We start from the raw sequence: 19,570 nt of genomic DNA on the forward strand, positions 1-19,570 counted from the left end.
AGGTATACACAAGCACAACTCTAAATGCAGTATCTACATTAGAGGTGATGTCCAAAGCCTTGAAAGAGGAAGAGATTGTCATGAACACAGGTGCCATACCCAAAACGAACTCATCGTCCCCTGCTCGGGAAATCGAGATGCCGACAGGTAACAGGAACTAATATCTGGATGACAAAAAATTGGTAAAATCCTTTGTCTCATTTTGTGGCTGCATGGTCAATGGGTTAACGACTTAATTGTTTCTCTACTCGTTGGTGTATTTGTTTCTTTCCTACCGTAGTTGATGTATTTGTTTCTCTACTAGTTTATGTATTTGTTTCTCTCCTTGTTGATGTATTTGTTTCTCTCCTAGTTGATGTATTTGTTTCTCTCCTAGTTGATGTATTTGTTTCTCTACTAGTTTATGTATTTGTTTCTTTCCTACCGTAGTTGATGTATTTGTTTCTCTACTAGTTTATGTATTTGTTTCTCTCCTTGTTGATGTATTTGTTTCTCTCCTTGTTGATGTATTTGTTTCTCTCCTAGTTGATGTATTTGTTTCTCTACTAGTTTATGTATTTGTTTCTCTCCTTGTTGATGTATTTGTTTCTCTCCTAGTTGATGTATTTGTTTCTTTCCTGCAGTAGTTGATGTATTTGTTTCTCTACTAGTTTATGTATTTGTTTCTCTCCTTGTTGATGTATTTGTTTCTCTCCTAGTTGATGTATTTGTTTCTCTCCTAGTTGATGTATTTGTTTCTCTACTAGTTTATGTATTTGTTTCTCTCCTTGTTGATGTATTTGTTTCTCTCCTAGTTGATGTATTTGTTTCTTTCCTGCAGTAGTTGATGTATTTGTTTCTATACAAGTTTATGTATTTGTTTCTCTCCTTGTTGATGTATTTGTTTCTCTCCTAGTTGATGTATTTGTTTCTCTCCTAGTTGATGTATTTGTTTCTCTCCTAGTTTATGTATTTGTTTCTCTCCTTGTTGATGTATTTGTTTCTCTCCTAGTTGATGTATTTGTTTCTTTCCTGCAGTAGTTGATGTATTTGTTTCTATACAAGTTTATGTATTTGTTTCTCTCCTTGTTGATGTATTTGTTTCTCTCCTAGTTGATGTATTTGTTTCTATACAAGTTTATGTATTTGTTTCTCTCCTTGTTGATGTATTTGTTTCTCTCCTAGTTGATGTATTTGTTTCTCTACTAGTTTATGTATTTGTTTCTCTACTAGTTCATGTATTTGTTTCTCTACTAGTTGATGTATTTGTTTCTCTCCTAGTTGATGTATTTGTTTCTCTCCTAGTTGATGTATTTGTTTCTCTCCTTGTTGATGTATTTGTTTCTCTCCTTGTTGATGTATTTGTTTCTCTCCTAGTTGATGTATTTGTTTCTCTCCTAGTTGATGTATTTGTTTCTCTCCTAGTTTATGTATTTGTTTCTCTCCTAGTTTATGTATTTGTTTCTCTCCTAGTTTATGTATTTGTTTCTCTCCTTGTTGATGTATTTGTTTCTCTCCTAGTTGATGTATTTGTTTCTCTACTAGTTTATGTATTTGTTTCTCTCCTTGTTGATGTATTTGTTTCTCTCCTAGTTGATGTATTTGTTTCTCTCCTAGTTGATGTATTTGTTTCTCTACTAGTTTATGTATTTGTTTCTCTCCTAGTTGATGTATTTGTTTCTCTCCTAGTTGATGTATTTGTTTCTCTACTAGTTTATGTATTTGTTTCTCTCCTAGTTGATGTATTTGTTTCTCTCCTAGTTGATGTATTTGTTTCTCTACTAGTTTATGTATTTGTTTCTCTCCTTGTTGATGTATTTGTTTCTCTCCTAGTTGATGTATTTGTTTCTCTCCTAGTTGATGTATTTGTTTCTCTACTAGTTTATGTATTTGTTTCTCTCCTTGTTGATGTATTTGTTTCTCTCCTAGTTGATGTATTTGTTTCTCTCCTAGTTGATGTATTTGTTTCTCTCCTAGTTGATGTATTTGTTTCTCTACTAGTTTATGTATTTGTTTCTCTCCTAGTTGATGTATTTGTTTCTCTCCTAGTTGATGTATTTGTTTCTTTCCTGCAGTAGTTGATGTATTTGTTTCTATACAAGTTTATGTATTTGTTTCTCTCCTTGTTGATGTATTTGTTTCTCTCCTAGTTGATGTATTTGTTTCTCTCCTAGTTGATGTATTTGTTTCTCTCCTAGTTGATGTATTTGTTTCTCTCCTAGTTGATGTATTTGTTTCTCTCCTAGTTGATGTATTTGTTTCTCTCCTAGTTGATGTATTTGTTTCTCTCCTAGTTGATGTATTTGTTTCTCTCCTAGTTGATGTATTTGTTTCTCTCCTAGTTGATGTATTTGTTTCTCTCCTAGTTGATGTATTTGTTTCTCTACTAGTTTATGTATTTGTTTCTCTCCTAGTTGATGTATTTGTTTCTCTCCTAGTTGATGTATTTGTTTCTTTCCTGCAGTAGTTGATGTATTTGTTTCTATACAAGTTTATGTATTTGTTTCTCTCCTTGTTGATGTATTTGTTTCTCTCCTAGTTGATGTATTTGTTTCTCTCCTAGTTGATGTATTTGTTTCTCTCCTAGTTGATGTATTTGTTTCTCTCCTAGTTGATGTATTTGTTTCTCTACTAGTTTATGTATTTGTTTCTCTCCTAGTTGATGTATTTGTTTCTCTCCTAGTTGATGTATTTGTTTCTCTCCTAGTTGATGTATTTGTTTCTCTACTAGTTTATGTATTTGTTTCTCTCCTAGTTTATGTATTTGTTTCTCTCCTTGTTGATGTATTTGTTTCTCTCCTTGTTGATGTATTTGTTTCTCTCCTAATTGATGTATTTGTTTCTCTCCTAGTTGATGTATTTGTTTCTCTCCTAGTTTATGTATTTGTTTCTCTCCTAGTTATGTATTTGTTTCTCTCCTAGTTTATGTATTTGTTTCTCTCCTTGTTGATGTATTTGTTTCTCTCCTAGTTGATGTATTTGTTTCTCTACTAGTTTATGTATTTGTTTCTCTCCTTGTTGATGTATTTGTTTCTCTCCTAGTTGATGTATTTGTTTCTCTCCTAGTTGATGTATTTGTTTCTCTACTAGTTTATGTATTTGTTTCTCTCCTAGTTGATGTATTTGTTTCTCTCCTAGTTGATGTATTTGTTTCTCTCCTAGTTGATGTATTTGTTTCTCTACTAGTTTATGTATTTGTTTCTCTCCTAGTTGATGTATTTGTTTCTCTCCTAGTTGATGTATTTGTTTCTTTCCTGCAGTAGTTGATGTATTTGTTTCTATACAAGTTTATGTATTTGTTTCTCTCCTTGTTGATGTATTTGTTTCTCTCCTAGTTGATGTATTTGTTTCTCTCCTAGTTGATGTATTTGTTTCTCTACTAGTTTATGTATTTGTTTCTCTCCTAGTTGATGTATTTGTTTCTCTCCTAGTTGATGTATTTGTTTCTCTCCTAGTTGATGTATTTGTTTCTCTACTAGTTTATGTATTTGTTTCTCTCCTAGTTGATGTATTTGTTTCTCTCCTAGTTGATGTATTTGTTTCTCTCCTAGTTGATGTATTTGTTTCTCTACTAGTTTATGTATTTGTTTCTCTCCTTGTTGATGTATTTGTTTCTCTCCTAGTTGATGTATTTGTTTCTTTCCTGCAGTAGTTGATGTATTTGTTTCTATACAAGTTTATGTATTTGTTTCTCTCCTTGTTGATGTATTTGTTTCTCTCCTAGTTGATGTATTTGTTTCTCTCCTTGTTGATGTATTTGTTTCTCTCCTAGTTGATGTATTTGTTTCTATACAAGTTTATGTATTTGTTTCTCTCCTTGTTGATGTATTTGTTTCTCTCCTAGTTGATGTATTTGTTTCTCTCCTAGTTTATGTATTTGTTTCTCTCCTAGTTGATGTATTTCTTTCTGTCCTAGTTGATGTATTTGTTTCTCTCCTAGTTTATGTATTTGTTTCTCTCCTAGTTGATGTATTTGTTTCTCTCCTAGTTGATGTATTTGTTTCTCTCCTAGTTAATGTATTTGTTTCTCTCCTATTTGATGTATTTGTTTCTCTCCTATTTTATGTATTTGTTTCTCTCCTAGTTGATGTATTTGTTTCTCTACCAGTTGATGTATTTTTCACTAATTTTCATTTCTCATGGGTCATTCTTAAGGGCAATTCTAATGGGTGATTCTAAAAGGCAATTCTAAAGTGTTATATCAGGTAATTCTCATGGGATTCGTTCTGCTTATGTCACGTTAAAAATGCCAAGCTGACCCGCTTCTTTCGGACACAGGTGCATTCATGTATACATTTGGACATTTCCGTCTCGGCATGGTCTCGGCTCTGGAAGAGCTTGGATACAGAACAGATCAGGACTCAATATAACAAAGGAACATCAGGAGAAACGGGAAATGTGAACATTAGGGCGGAGGGAGGAGGTCGACAGATGGACAAACAAGGGATGCAGGTAACGATGAGGGTTCAGGGAGAACGCAAGGGGTGGACAAGATGATTCCATAAGCAAAGTTTTGAGAGGGGTGGAGGTTCTGTAACTGATGTATAAAAGATCATGGCTCTGGATGGGGGATAACTTGAGATGGTCGTGAATCTTGATGGTAATCTTGATTGTAAAAAGACCCGTAGGGAAGAATTGGATCGAATGGAGCATGGAAGGTTGTTCAACAGATGGGAATAACAGGAATAAAAGAGCGGCGGTGAGCATGATTCTGGATTTAGGTAGTTTCACCGTGTGGAGGTTGCTGGTGGAGCGCGTGCACCCAATATATACGTGGGAAGGGGTAGTGGGATGGGCACAGAGCAAGGCAATGGCAGAGGGTGCAAGACCAGAAATGAAGCAGAAGAAGACAAAGAGATCAGTGACCTGTTGGAAATGGGGATGTGATAGACCCATAGAATCCGCTTCATTGTGAGACATTCCATTGATCTTGAAGACCTTGGTTTCCATGGCGTCAGGCGAGCAGGATGTGAGGCAGGAGAGCCAGCCCAGAGGGGAGAGTGAGCAGTACTCCATCAAGCTGGGGATGAAAGCCTTGTTGGTAGATAGGAGCTCAGATGTGCCAAGGAATGAAAGTGAGACCCAACAGTTTGAGCGAGTGAACCTTTTTGAGACGGTTGTTGAGAAAGTAGATGGGAGGATTTGTGCAATGGTCTTTTCAGAGTGGGAGTTGGAGTGGGAGTGTGAGTGTGTGTGTGTGTGTGTGTGTGTGTGGGATTTATTAGGATTGAAATACATATTCCAGTTTGTTTGACCAGTTTGTCATTTTGTCAAGGCTTGAGGAGAGGGAAGAGGCTGCTGCCTGTCTGTCAGAAGGATGAGGGATGTCATGGCAGAGGGTGGAGTCATCAGCAAAGACATAGAGTATTTTCCAGACAGTTGGAGAGATCATTTGTGAATATGAGAAATCGGATTGGGGTCAAGTACACCGCCATGGGGTACTCCAGCCAAGACAGGGAGAGGGGATGAAAGAATTCCGTTGAGAGCACATGTTAGCTACAAGAGTATAGGAAGTCAGTGATCCATGTGTGGAGTTGGTCTTGGATTCCATTGGCAGAGAGCTTGGAGAGTAAGGCAGGATGCCAGACTGTATCAAAGCTTGAGATATGTCCATAAAGACGGCCATGATCTTTTGTCTGATATTGAGGGCCTCCATCCATTGTTGGGAGAATAGAAGCAGCATGCCCAAGGTAGAATTACCAGGTCTAAATCCGGTCTGTTGGAGAAAAGGAATTATTTTATGTCAACTGCAATGATGGATTCCATTATGTTGCCGATTATTGGAAGTAAGCCTATAGGCCAGTAGTTAACGGGATCAGTTTATGCACCTTTTTAGCCGCGTCCCAGACGCTGCTCATAGAGTGCCCTCTGCTGTTGTTGTTGTTGTTCTTCTTGTTCTTCTTGTTCTTGCAGAGAAGACAAAACCTCAAAGCTCCACCCATTCTGGGAACCATAGCTTCACCCATTCTGGGAGAGCCTTCATATAAACAAATATCCACCATTTTATTAACTCGCATAGCTTTGAGGCCTGTTTTGTAGGCCCGTGGTGTCTTCCTCTCTCACACAGTTTTATTTCAAATCAAATTCGATATATCATTTCATTTTTCACAGTCGCTAACATAGTTTTAGACTCGGTTGAAAAAAAACGGGAAGAAAATCCGATGAAAGTTGCCCTTTATAGAACGAAATGAATTCTCAAAGGCCTGTAACTTCAAGTCCATTGAGATTTTTTTTTTTTAAATCGCAGCATGGTCAGTCATACACCGCCCGAAATAAGAGACGGGAAAATGCCGAGATATATATATATATTTTGTTTAAATCGCAGCATGGTCAGTCATACACCGCCCGATATAACAGACGGGAAAATGCCGAGATATATTAAAAATTCGTCCATTTGATGACAATCGTCACGATGAAATATTTAATTTATACGTCGTCACAATAATGTGGAGAGAGGAGCATAGCTTCGTTCACGTGTCGCCACATACGGGAAATTCCCGAGATATATTGTCTTTAAATCGCGGCATGGTCAGTCATACACCGCCTGAAATAACATACGGGAAAATGCCGAGATATATTAAAAATTCGTCCATTTGATGACAATCGTCACGATGAAATATTTAATTTATACGTCGTCACAATAATGTGGAGAGAGGAGCATAGCTTCGTTCACGTGTCGCCACATACGGGAAATTCCCGAGATATATTGTCTTTAAATCGCGGCATGGTCAGTCATACACCGCCTGAAATAACATACGGGAAAATGCCGAGATATATTAAAAATTCGTCCATTTGATGACAATCATCATGATGAAATATTTAATTTATACGTCGTCACAATAATGTGGAGAGAGGAGCATAGCTTCGTTCACGTGTCGCCACATACGGGAAATTGCCGAGATATATTTTCTTTAAATCGCGGCATGGTCAGTCATACACCGCCTGAAATAACAGACGGGAAAATGCCGAGATATATTAAAAATTCGTCGCCACACACGGGAAATTGCCGAGATATATTTTCACTTTGCACAAAAATAACATCAAGTAATGGAATCAATAGGAATGTCCTGTGCCTATAACATCGACGTTATAGGCACAGCTGCATCTAGGCATTGTGTAACATCGACGCGGCTTTTGTTTGAATTAAAACTTTTTGTACTTGTTATTTAATGCCATGACGTTGGCTGATTTTTAAGCAGACAGAAGATGGCCTTGGGGGAAATTGTAGGGTGAAGAGGGCAGAGAGAGGATGTTCCAGAGCAGGTTTTTAGATCACGTGATCTGATGATATCCAGTCCAGTTGCACAGTCAGAGTCGAGGGTTGAAATAACTTTCTCCACCTTCTCAGGTGTGCAAAAGACACAGTGTCCAGGATCAGTTGGATGTGATTGACAGGGAAGAATGGGTACCCGAGAGTGAGAGTTTGGGGACCCGAGATTTTGAAGCAAACACAGAATTGAGGCATTTGGCCTTCTCACAAGTGGAGTTTGCTGTGGTACCATTTAGAGAGGGAAGATTGCCTGGTAGTGTAAGATTGTCTGGATTGTCTGGTATTAGCAGTATAAACCACATATCATTGTCTAATGAGTGATTATTTCAACAGTGGAATGAGCTTAAATATGACATATTACTTATTGTACACCGCACCTTTCCTATGCCATCTCCAGGCATTGCAAATCGTCATTGCTGCGCACCGAAGGGGGCTCGGCAGTGACGCACGCTGAAAGGGAGTACTCAGTTTTCACTCTGGTTGTTTGTTGTACACTGCAACTTTCCTATGCCATCTCCAGGCATTGCAAATCGTCATTGCTGGGCAACGAAGGGGGCTCGGCAGTGACGCACGCTGAAAGGGAGTACTCAGTTTTCACTCTGGTTGTTGTACACCGCTCCTTTCCTATGCCATCTCCAGGCATTGCAAATCGTCATTGCCGGGCACCAAAGGGGGCTCGGCAGTGACGCACGCTGAAAGAGAGTACTCAGTTTTCACTCTGGTTTCTTGTTTTCTTTCTTGTTGTGCACCGCTCCTTTCCTATGCCATCTCCAGGCATTGCAAATCGTTATTGCCGGGCACCAAAGGGGGCTCGGCAGTGACACACGCTGAAAGAGAGTACTCAGTTTTCACTCTGGTTTCTTTCTTGTTTTCTTTCTTGTTTTCTTGCTTTCTTGTTTGTTTGTCCGGACGATATCTCAGCCATCCTTTAAGCTAGGAAGCTGAAATTTCGGCACAATAGTGAGCAAGTCTTTTTTCAAAAACGTTTTTTTTTTTTTGATTAATCAATAAATTGAGGAGTTATTTAATTATTAGCGATTAATTAAGTACTTATTTAATTAATCAAATTTCCTTTCTCTTCTGACCATTAACTCAGGCACCTTTTGAGTTAGGAAGCTGATATTTGGACATGCCAATGACCAGGTGATTTGGCTGCAAAGGATATTTTTGATTTATTAATTCATCAATTAATCGAGTAATTATTTAATTATGCGATTAATGACAAAAAAAATTTTTTTTTTTAAGTTACAGATTCTGATGAAATAGTGGTAGTTTATGTGTTCTCTGACCAAATTGATTAATAATTTAATTTTTTTATGATTATTATTTATTTATTTTCTTTCTTGTTTGTTTTCTTGTTTTCTTGTTTGTTCGTCCGGGCGATATCTCAGCCATCCTTTGAGCTAGGAAGCTGAAATTCCGGCACAATAGTGAGCAAGTCCTTTGTCAAAAACGCTATTTTTTTTTTTTGATTAATCAATAAATTGAGGAGTTATTTAATTATTAGCGATTAATTAAGTACTTATTTAATTAATCAAATTTCCTTTCTCTTCTGACCATTAACTCAGGCACCTTTTGAGTTAGGAAGCTGATATTTGGACATGCCAATGACCAGGTGATTTGGCTGCAAAGGATATTTTTGATTTATTAATTAATCAACTAATCGATTAATTATTTAATTATTCGATTAATGACCAATTTTTTATTTTTTATTTTAGTTACAGATTCTGATGAAATAGTGGTAGTTTCTGTGTTCTCTGACCAAATTGATTAATAATTTAATTTTTTAATGATTATTATTTATTTATTTTCATTATTAATCATTTATTTATTTTCTTTCTCATTTGGCCAATATCTCAGGCACCTTTTGAGCTGGGAAGCTAATATTTGGACATGAGTGACGAAGTGATGTGGCTATCAAGGATATTTTTGATTTATTGATTAATCATTTCATCTATTAATTATTTATTGATTAATCGATTAATTATTTATTGAGTAATTAATTAATTATTTAATTTTTTATAAATGACTTATTTAATTAAATTTCTAAAAGATACATCTTCGGATGAAGCACTAGTGGTTTAGTTATGCGATTAGCCAATTGATTATGAAAATATTTTGTGATAATCTTTTATTGATTTTAATAATACAATTAATCAATCAATTAGTGTACACCTCTCCCTCCCAATGCAGCCTCAATGACCTGCACTGCAGTATTGCCGGGCGCCGGAGGCGCCCCGGCAATGCCGCGCTGTAGGATATTTAATTATTTGGCATGGGGGCGGTGTACTTTGAATGTATGTGTACTTGTTTGTTTTCTTTCTTTCTTTCTTTCTTTCTTGTTTGTTTGTTTGTTTGTTTGTTTGTTTGTTTGTTTGTCCGGGCGATATCTCAACCATCCTTTGAGCTAGGAAGCTGAAATTTCGGCACAATAGTGAGCAAGTCCTTTTTCAAAAACTGTATTTTTTGTTTTTTGATTAATCAATTAATTGATGAGTTATTTAATTATTAGCGATTAATTAAGTGTTGGGCTAGCGGCTAGGGTGCCGGCTTAGGATCCTAGGATCCTAGGATCCTGGGTTCGAATCCCGGTCGATCGCTGAATTAACGCCAAGGGGGTTGACTCAGCCTGTCATCCTTCCGAAGTCGGCTAATTGAGTACCAGTTCACTGGTAATTCCCTGTTTGTCGTTAAAGGCGGCAAAAAGGGTTGGCGTCAGGAAGGGCATCCGGCCGTAAAACATTGCTTCAAAAATGGGACCGAAAAACAACAATAACCACGGTTCCCGAAAAAGGCGAACACCTGCTTTGCGGGGAAAAATGGCCTCTAAAGGTGGTTATTTTTTTATATTTAATTAAGTACTTATTTAATTAATCAAATTTCCTTTCTCTTCCGACCATTAACTCAGGCACCTTTTGAGTTAGGAAGCTGATATTTGGACTTGCCAATGACCAGGTGATTTGGCTGCAAAGGCTATTTTTGATTTATTAATTAAACAATTAATCGATTTATTCGATTAAATATTTAATTATTTGATTAATGACAAAAAAATTTTTTTATTATTTATTCAGATTCTGATGAAATGGTGGTGGTTTATGTGTTCTCTGACCGAATTGATTAATAATTTAATTTTTTATGATTATTATTTATTTATTTTCATTATTAATCATTTATTTGTCTTCTTTCTCATTTGGCCAATATCTCAGGCACCTTTTGAGCTCAGAAGCTAATATTTGGACATGAGTGACCAAGTGATGTGGCTATCAAGGATATTTTTGATTTATTGATTAATCATTTCATCTATTAATTATTTATTGATTAATCAATCAATTATTTCATTTTTTATTAATGACTTATTTAATTAAATTTCTAAAGGATACATCTTCGGATGAAGCACTAGTGGTTTAGTTATGCTATTAGCCAATTGATTATGAAAATATTTTGTGATAATCTTTTATTGATTTTAATTATACAATTAATCAATCAATTAGTGTACACCTCTCCCTCCTAATGCAGCCTCAATGAGCTGCACTGCGGTATTGCCGGGTGCCGGAGGCGCCCCGGCAATGCCGCGCTGTAGGATATTTAATTATTTCGCATGTGGGCGGTGTACTTTTAATGTATGTGTACTTGTTTGTTGTACACCGCTCCTTTCCTATGCCATCTCCAGGCATTGCAAATCGTCATTGCTGGACACCGAAGGGGGCTCGGCAGTGACGCACGCTGAAAGAGAGTACTCAGTTTTCACTCTGGTTGTTTGTTGTACACCGCTCCTTTCCTATGCCATCTCCAAGCATTGCAAATCGTCATTGCTGGGCACCGAAGGGGGCTCGGCAGTGACGCACGCTGAAAGAGAGTACTCAGTTTTCACTCTGGTTGTTTCCTTGTTGTACACCGCTCCTTTCCTATGCCATCTCCAGGCATTGCAAATCGTCATTGCCGGGCACCAAAGGGGGCTCGGCAGTGACGCACGCTGAAAGAGAGTACTCAGTTTTCACTCTGGTTTCTTTCTTGTTTTCTTTATTGCTTTCTTGCTTTCTTGCTTTCTTGTTTGTTTGTCCGGACGATATCTCAGCCATCCTTTAAGCTAGGAAGCTGAAATTTCGGCACAATAGTGAGCAAGTCCTTTGTCAAAAACGCTATTTTTTTTTTGGATTAATCAATTGAGGAGTTATTTAATTATTAGCGATTAATTAAGTACTTATTTAATTAATCAAATTTCCTTTCTCTTCTGACCATTAACTCAGGCACCTTTTGAGTTAGGAAGCTGATATTTGGACATGCCAATGAACAGGTGATTTGGCTGCAAAGACTATTTTTCATTTATTAATTAATCAATTAATCGATTAATTATTTAATTATTTTATTAATGACAATTTTTTTTTTTTTTTAAACTTACAGATTCTGATGAAATGGTGGTGGTTTATGTGTTCTCTGACCGAATTGATTAATAATTAAAAAAAATTTATGATTATTATTTATTTATTTTCATTATTAATTATTTATTTATCTTCTTTCTCATTTGGCCAATATCTCAGGCACCTTTTGAGCTCAGAAGCTAATATTTGGACATGAGTGACCAGGTGATGTGGCTATCAAGGATATTTTTGATTTATTGATTAATCAATTAATCAATGTATCGATTAATTATTTAATAATTCGATTAGTTACTAAAAAAAAAAATTTCCCCCCAGTTACAGATTCTGATGAAATGGTGGTGGTTTATGTGTTCTCTGACCGAATTGATTGATAATTTAATTTTTTAATGATTATTTATTTATTTTCATTAGTAATCATTTATTTATTTTCTTTCTCATTTGGCCAATATCTCAGGCACCTATTGAGCTGGGAAGCTAATATTTGGACATGACAGTGAACAAGTGATGTGGCTATCAAGGATATTTTTGATTAATTGATTAATCATTTAATCGATTCATTATTTATTGATTAATCGATGAATTACTTATTGATTAATCAATTAATTATTTAATTTTCTATTAATGACTTATTTGATTAAATTTCTAAAAGATACATCTTCAGATGAAGCATGAGTGGTTTTGTTATGGTATTAGCCAATTGATTAAGAAAATATTTTGTGATAATCTCTTTATTGATTTTAATTATACAATTAATCAATCAATTAGTGTACACCTCTCCCTCCCAATGCAGCCTCTATGAGCTGCACTGCGGTATTGCCGGGCGCCAGAGGCGCCCCGGCAATGCCGCGCTGTAGGATATTTAATTATTTGGCAAGGGGGCGGTGTACTTTGAATGTATGTGTACTTGTTTTCTTGTTTTATTGTTTTCTTGTTTGTTTGTCCGGGCGATATCTCAGCCATCCTTTGAGCTAGGAAGCTGAAATTTCGGCACAATAGTGAGCAAGTCCTTTGTCAAAAACCGTCTTTTTTTTTTTGATTAATCAATAAAATGAGTAGTTATTTAATTATTAGCAATGAATTAAGTACTTATTTAATTAATCAAATTTCCTTTCTCTTCTGACCATTAACTCAGGCACCTTTTGAGTTAGGAAGCTGACATTTGGACATGCCAATGACCAGGTGATTTGGCTGCAAAGGATATTTTTGATTTATTAATTAATCAATTAATCGATGAATTATTTAATTATTTGATTAATGACAAAAAAATTTTTTTATTTTAAGTTACAGATTCTTATGAAATAGTTGTAGTTTATGTGTTCTCTGACCAAATTGATTAATAATTTAATTTTTTTATGATTATTATTTATTTATTTTCATTATTAATCATTTATTTATTTTCTTTCTCATTTGGCCAATATCTCAGGCACCTTTTGAGCTGGGAAGCTAATATTTGGACATGACAGTGACCAAGTGATGTGGCTATCAAGGATATTTTTGATTTATTGATAAATCATTTAATCGATTAATTATTTATTGATTAATCGATTAATTATATATTGATCAATCAATTGATGATTTCATTTTTTATTAATGAGTTATTTAATTAAATTTCTAAAAGATACATCTTCGGATGAAGCACTAGTGGTTTAGTTATGCTATTAGCCAATTGATTAAGAAAATATTTTGTGATAATCTTTTAAGGATTTTAATTATACAATGAATCGATCAATTAGTGTACACCTCTCCCTCCCAATGCAGCCTCAATGAGCTGCACTGCGGTATTGCCGGGCGCCGGAGGCGTCCCGGCAATGCCGCGCTGTAGGATATTTAATTATTTGGCATGGGGGCGGTGTACTTTGAATGTATCTTTACTTGTTGTACACCGCTCCTTTCCTATGCCATTTCCAGGCATTGCAAATCGTCATTGCTGGGCACCGAAGGGGGCTCGGCAGTGACGCACGCTGAAAGAGAGTACTCAGTTTGCACTCTGGTTGTTTGTTTTCTTGCTTTCTTTCTTGTTTGTTTGGTTGTCCGGGCGATATCTCAGCCATCCTTTGAGCTAGGAAGCTGAAATTTCGGCACAATAGTGAGAAAGTGCTTTGTCAAAAACGCTATTTTTGTACACCGCTCCTTTCCTATGCCATCTCCAGGCATTGCAAATCGTCATTGCCGGGCACCAAAGGGGGCTCGGCAGTGACGCACGCTGAAAGAGAGTACTCAGTTTTCACTCTAGTTTCTTGCTTTCTTTCTTGTTTTCTTTCTTGTTTGTTTGTCCGGGCGATATCTCAGCCATCCTTTGAGCTAGGAAGCTGAAATTTCGGCACAATAGTGAGTAAGTCCTTTCTCAAAAACGGTATTATTATTTTTTTGATTAATCAATAAATTGAGGAGTTATTTAATTATTAGCGATTAATTAAGTACTTATTTAATTTATCAAATTTCCTTTCTCTTCTGACCATTAACTCAGGCACCTTTTGAGTTAGGAAGCTGACATTTGGACATGCCAATGACCAGGTGATTTGGCTGCAAAGGATATTTTTGATTTATTAATTAATCAATTCATCGATTAATTATTTAATTATTCGATTAATGACAATTTTTTTTTTTTTAAAGTTACAGATTCTGATGAAATAGTGGTAGTTTATGTGTTCTCTGACCAAATTGATTAATAATTTAATTTTTTTATGATTATTTCTTATTTATTTTCATTATTAATCGTTTATTTATTTTCTTTCTCATTTGGCCAATATCTCAGGCACCTATTGAGCTGGGAAGCTAATATTTGGACATGAGTGACCAGGTGATGTGGCTATCAAGGATATTTTTGATTTATTGATTAATCAATTAATCAATGTATCGATTAATTATTTAATAATTCGATTAGTTACTAAAAAAAAATTTTTTCCCCCAGTTACAGATTCTGATGAAATGGTGGTGGTTTATGTGTTCTCTGACCGAATTGATTGATAATTTAATTTTTTAATGATTATTTATTTATTTTCATTAGTAATCATTTATTTATTTTCTTTCTCATTTGGCCAATATCTCAGGCACCTATTGAGCTGGGAAGCTAATATTTGGACATGACAGTGAACAAGTGATGTGGCTATCAAGGATATTTTTGATTAATTGATTAATCATTTCATCTATTAATTATTTATTGATTAATCGATTAATTATTTATTGAGTAATCAATTACTTATTTAATTTTTTATAAATGACTTATTTAATTAAATTTCTAAAAGATACATCTTCGGATGAAGCACTAGTGGTTTAGTTATGCGATTAGCCAATTGATTATGAAAATATTTTGTGATAATCTTTTATTGATTTTAATTATACAATTAATCAATCAATTAGTGTACACCTCTCCCTCCCAATGCAGCCTCAATGAGCAATGCAGCCTCAATCATTTAATCGCATAATTATTTATTGATTAATCAATTAATTATTTCATTTTTTATTTATGACTTATTTAATTAAATTTCTAAAAGATACGTCTTCGGATGAAGCACTGGTGCACTATTTAGTGCCTCATCCTCATGCCTCATCTAACTTCGGATGAAGCACTATTTAGTTATGCTATTAGCCAATTGATTAAGAAAATATTTTGTGATAATCTTTTATTGATTTTAATTATACAATGAATTGATCAATTAGCGTACACCTCTCCCTCCCAATGCAGCCTCGATGAGCTGCACTGCGGTATTGCCGGGTGCCGGAGGCGCCCCGGCAATGCCGCGTTGCAGGATATTTAATTATTTGGCAAGGGGGCGGTGTACTTTGAATGTATCTGTACTTGTTTGTTTTCTTGCTTTCTTGTTTGTTTGTTTGTTTGTTTGTCCGGGCGATATCTCAGCCATCCTTTGAGATAGGAAGCTGAAATTTCGGGACAACAGTGAGCAAGACCATTGTCAAAAACGGTATTTTTTGTTTTTTGATTTATCAATTAATTGAGGAGTTATTTAATTATTAGCGATTAATTAAGTACTTATTTAATTAATCAAATTTCCTTTCTCTTCTGACCATTAACTCAGGCACCTTTTGAGTTAGGAAGCTGATATTTGGACATGCCAATGACCAGGTGATTTGGCTGCAAAGGCTATTTTTGATTTATTAATTAATCAATTAATCGATTAATTATTTAATTATTCGATTAATGACAAAAAAAATTTTTTTTTTTAAGTTACAGATTCTGATGAAATGGTGGCGGTTTATGTGTTCTCTGACCGAATTGATTAATAATTTAATTTTTTTATGATTATTATTTATTTATTTTCATAATTATTAATCATTTATTTATTTTCTTTCTCATTTGGCCAATATCTCAGGCACCTTTTGAGCTGGGAAGCTAATATTTGGACATGACAGTGACCAAGTGATGTGGCTATCAAGGATATTTTTGATTTATTGATAAATCATTTAATCGATTAATTATTTATTGATTAATCGATTAATTATTTATTGATCAATCAATTGATGATTTCATTTTTTATTAATGAGTTATTTAATTAAATTTCTAAAAGATACATCTTCGGATGAAGCACTAGTGGTTTAGTTATGCTATTAGCCAATTGATTAAGAAAATATTTTGTGATAATCTTTTAAGGATTTTAATTATACAATGAATCAATCAATTAGTGTACACCTCTCCCTCCCAATGCAGCCTCAATGAGCTGCACTGCGGTATTGCCGGGCGCCGGAGGCGTCCCGGCAATGCCGCGCTGTAGGATATTTAATTATTTGGCATGGGGGCGGTGTACTTTGAATGTATCTTTACTTGTTGTACACCGCTCCTTTCCTATGCCATTTCCAGGCATTGCAAATCGTCATTGCTGGGCACCGAAGGGGGCTCGGCAGTGACGCACGCTGAAAGAGAGTACTCAGTTTGCACTCTGGTTGTTTGTTTTCTTGCTTTCTTTCTTGTTTGTTTGGTTGTCCGGGCGATATCTCAGCCATCCTTTGAGCTAGGAAGCTGAAATTTCGGCACAATAGTGAGAAAGTGCTTTGTCAAAAACGCTATTTTTGTACACCGCTCCTTTCCTATGCCATCTCCAGGCATTGCAAATCGTCATTGCCGGGCACCAAAGGGGGCTCGGCAGTGACGCACGCTGAAAGAGAGTACTCAGTTTTCACTCTAGTTTCTTGCTTTCTTTCTTGTTGTACACCGCTCCTTTCCTATGCCATCTCCAGGCATTGCAAATCGTCATTGCCGGGCACCAAAGGGGGCTCGGCAGTGACGCACGCTGAAAGAGAGTACTCAGTTTTCACTCTGGTTTCTTGTTTGTTGTACACCGCACCTTTCCTATGCCATCTCCAGGCATTGCAAATCGTCATTGCTGGGCACCGAAGGGGGCTCGGCAGTGACGCACGCTGAAAGAGAGTACTCAGTTTTCACTCTGGTTGTTTTCTTGTTTTCTTTCTTTCTTTCTTGGTTGTCCGGACGATATCTCAGCCATCCTTTGAGCTAGGAAGCTGAAATTTCGGCACAGTAGTGAGCAAGTCCTTTGTCAAATACGGTATTTTTTGTTTTTTGAATAATCAATTAATTGAGGAGTTATTTAATTATTAGCGTTTAATTAAGTACTTATTTAATTAATTAAATTTCATTTATCTTCTGACCATTATTAACTCAGGCACCTTTTGAGTTAGGAAGCTGATATTTGGACATGCCAATGACCAGGTGATTTGGCTGCAAAGGATATTTTTGATTTATTAATTAATCAATTAATCGATTAATTATTTAATTATTCGATTAATGACAAAAAAATTTTTTTTTTTTAAGTTACAGATTCTGATGAAATAGTGGTAGTTTATGTGTTCTCTGACCAAATTGATTAATAATTTAATTTTTTTATGATTATTATTTATTTATTTTCATTATTAATCATTTATTTATTTTCTTTCTCATTTGGCCAATATCTCAGGCACCTTTTGAGCTGGGAAGCTAATATTTGGACATGAGTGACCAAGTGATGTGGCTATCAAGGATATTTTTGATTTATTGATTAATCATTTCATCTATTAAGTATTTATTGATTAATCGATTAATTATTTATTGAGTAATCAATTAATTATTTAATTTTTTATAAATGACTTATTTAATTAAATTTCTAAAAGATACATCTTCGGATGAAGCACTACTGGTTTAGTTATGCGATTAGCCAATTGATTATGAAAATATTTTGTGATAATCTTTTATTGATTTTAATTATACAATTAATCAATCAATTAGTGTACACCTCTCCCTCCCAATGCAGCCTCAATGAGCTGCACTGCGGTATTGCCGGGCGCCGGAGGCGCCCCGGCAATGCCGCGCTGCAGCATATTTAATTATTTGGCATGGGGCGGTGTACTTTGAATGTATTTGTACTTGTTTGTTTGTTTTCTTGGTTGTCCGGGCGATATCTCAGCCATCCTTCAAGCTAAGAAGCTGAAATTTCGGCACAATAGTGAGCAAGTCCTTTGTCAAAAACGGTATTTTTTGTTTTTTGATTAATCAATTAATTGAGGAGTTATTTAATTATTAGCGTTTAATGAAGTACTTATTTAATTATTTAAATTTCATTTCTCTTCTGACCATTAACTCAGGCACCTTTTGAGTTAGGAAGCTGATATTTGGACATGCCAATGACCAGGTGATTTGGCTGCAAATGCTATTTTTGATTTATTAATTAATCAATTAATCGATTAATTATTTAATTATTCGATTAATGACCAAAAAATCTTTTTTTTTATAGTTACAGATTCTGATGAAATAGTGGTAGTTTATGTGTTCTCTGACCAAATTGATTAATAATTTAATTTTTTTATGATTATTATTTATTTATTTTCATTATTAATCATTTATTTATTTTCTTTCTCATTTGGCCAATATCTCAGGCACCGTTTGAGCTGGGAAGCTAATATTTGGACATGAGTGACCAAGTGATGTGGCTATCAAGGATATTGTACACCGCTCCTTTCCTATGCCATCTCCAGGCATTGCAAATCGTCATTGCCGGGCACCAAAGGGGGCTCGGCAGTGACGCACGCTGAAAGAGAGTACTCAGTTTTCACTCTGGTTTCTTGTTGTACACCGCTCCTTTCCTATGCCATCTCCAGGCATTGCAAATCGTCATTGCCGGGCACCAAAGGGGGCTCGGCAGTGACGCACGCTGAAAGAGAGTACTCAGTTTTCACTCTGGTTTCTTGTTTTCTTTCTTGGTTGTCCGGACGATATCTTAGCCATCCTTTGAGCTAGGAAGCTGAAATTTCGGCACAGTAGTGAGCAAGTCCTTTGTCAAATACGGTATTTTTTGTTTTTTGAATAATCAATTAATTGAGGAGTTATTTAATTATTAGCGTTTAATTAAATACTTATTTAATTAATTAAATTTCATTTATCTTCTGACCATTAACTCAGGCACCTTTTGAGTTAGGAAGCTGATATTTGGACATGCCAATGACCAGGTGATTTGGCTGCAAAGGATATTTTTGATTTATTAATTAATCAATTAATCGATTAATTATTTAATTATTCGATTAATGACAAAAAAAATTTTTTTTTTTAAGTTACAGATTCTGATGAAATAGTGGTAGTTTATGTGTTCTCTGACCAAATTGATTAATAATTTAATTTTTTTATGATTATTATTTATTTATTTTCATTATTAATCATTTATTTATTTTCTTTCTCATTTGGCCAATATCTCAGGCACCTTTTGAGCTGGGAAGCTAATATTTGGACATGAGTGACCAAGTGATGTGGCTATCAAGGATATTTTTGATTTATTGATTAATCATTTCATCTATTAAGTATTTATTGATTAATCGATTAATTATTTATTGAGTAATCAATTAATTATTTAATTTTTTATAAATGACTTATTTAATTAAATTTCTAAAAGATACATCTTCGGATGAAGCACTACTGGTTTAGTTATGCGATTAGCCAATTGAT

The 19,570-nt window shown here is 35.2% G+C and overlaps 1 protein-coding gene across 2 annotated transcripts in view; it reads left to right on the forward strand.

Moving 5' to 3' along the window:
* LOC137430977 (uncharacterized) overlaps positions 1 to 19,570 on the forward strand; it is a 290,638-nt gene that overhangs the window by 187,186 nt on the left and 83,882 nt on the right. For both annotated transcript variants that reach the window (XM_078781279.1, XM_078781280.1), the window contains exon 13: positions 3 to 147. In XM_078781279.1, the coding sequence (XP_078637405.1) occupies positions 3 to 147 (145 nt within the window). The remainder of the gene's footprint in view (positions 1 to 2; positions 148 to 19,570) is intronic.

Source organism: Myxine glutinosa, chromosome 7 (assembly GCF_964187855.1).
Source record: "Myxine glutinosa chromosome 7, kmMyxGlut1.1, whole genome shotgun sequence".
Taxonomy (NCBI): Eukaryota; Metazoa; Chordata; class Myxini; order Myxiniformes; family Myxinidae; genus Myxine; species Myxine glutinosa.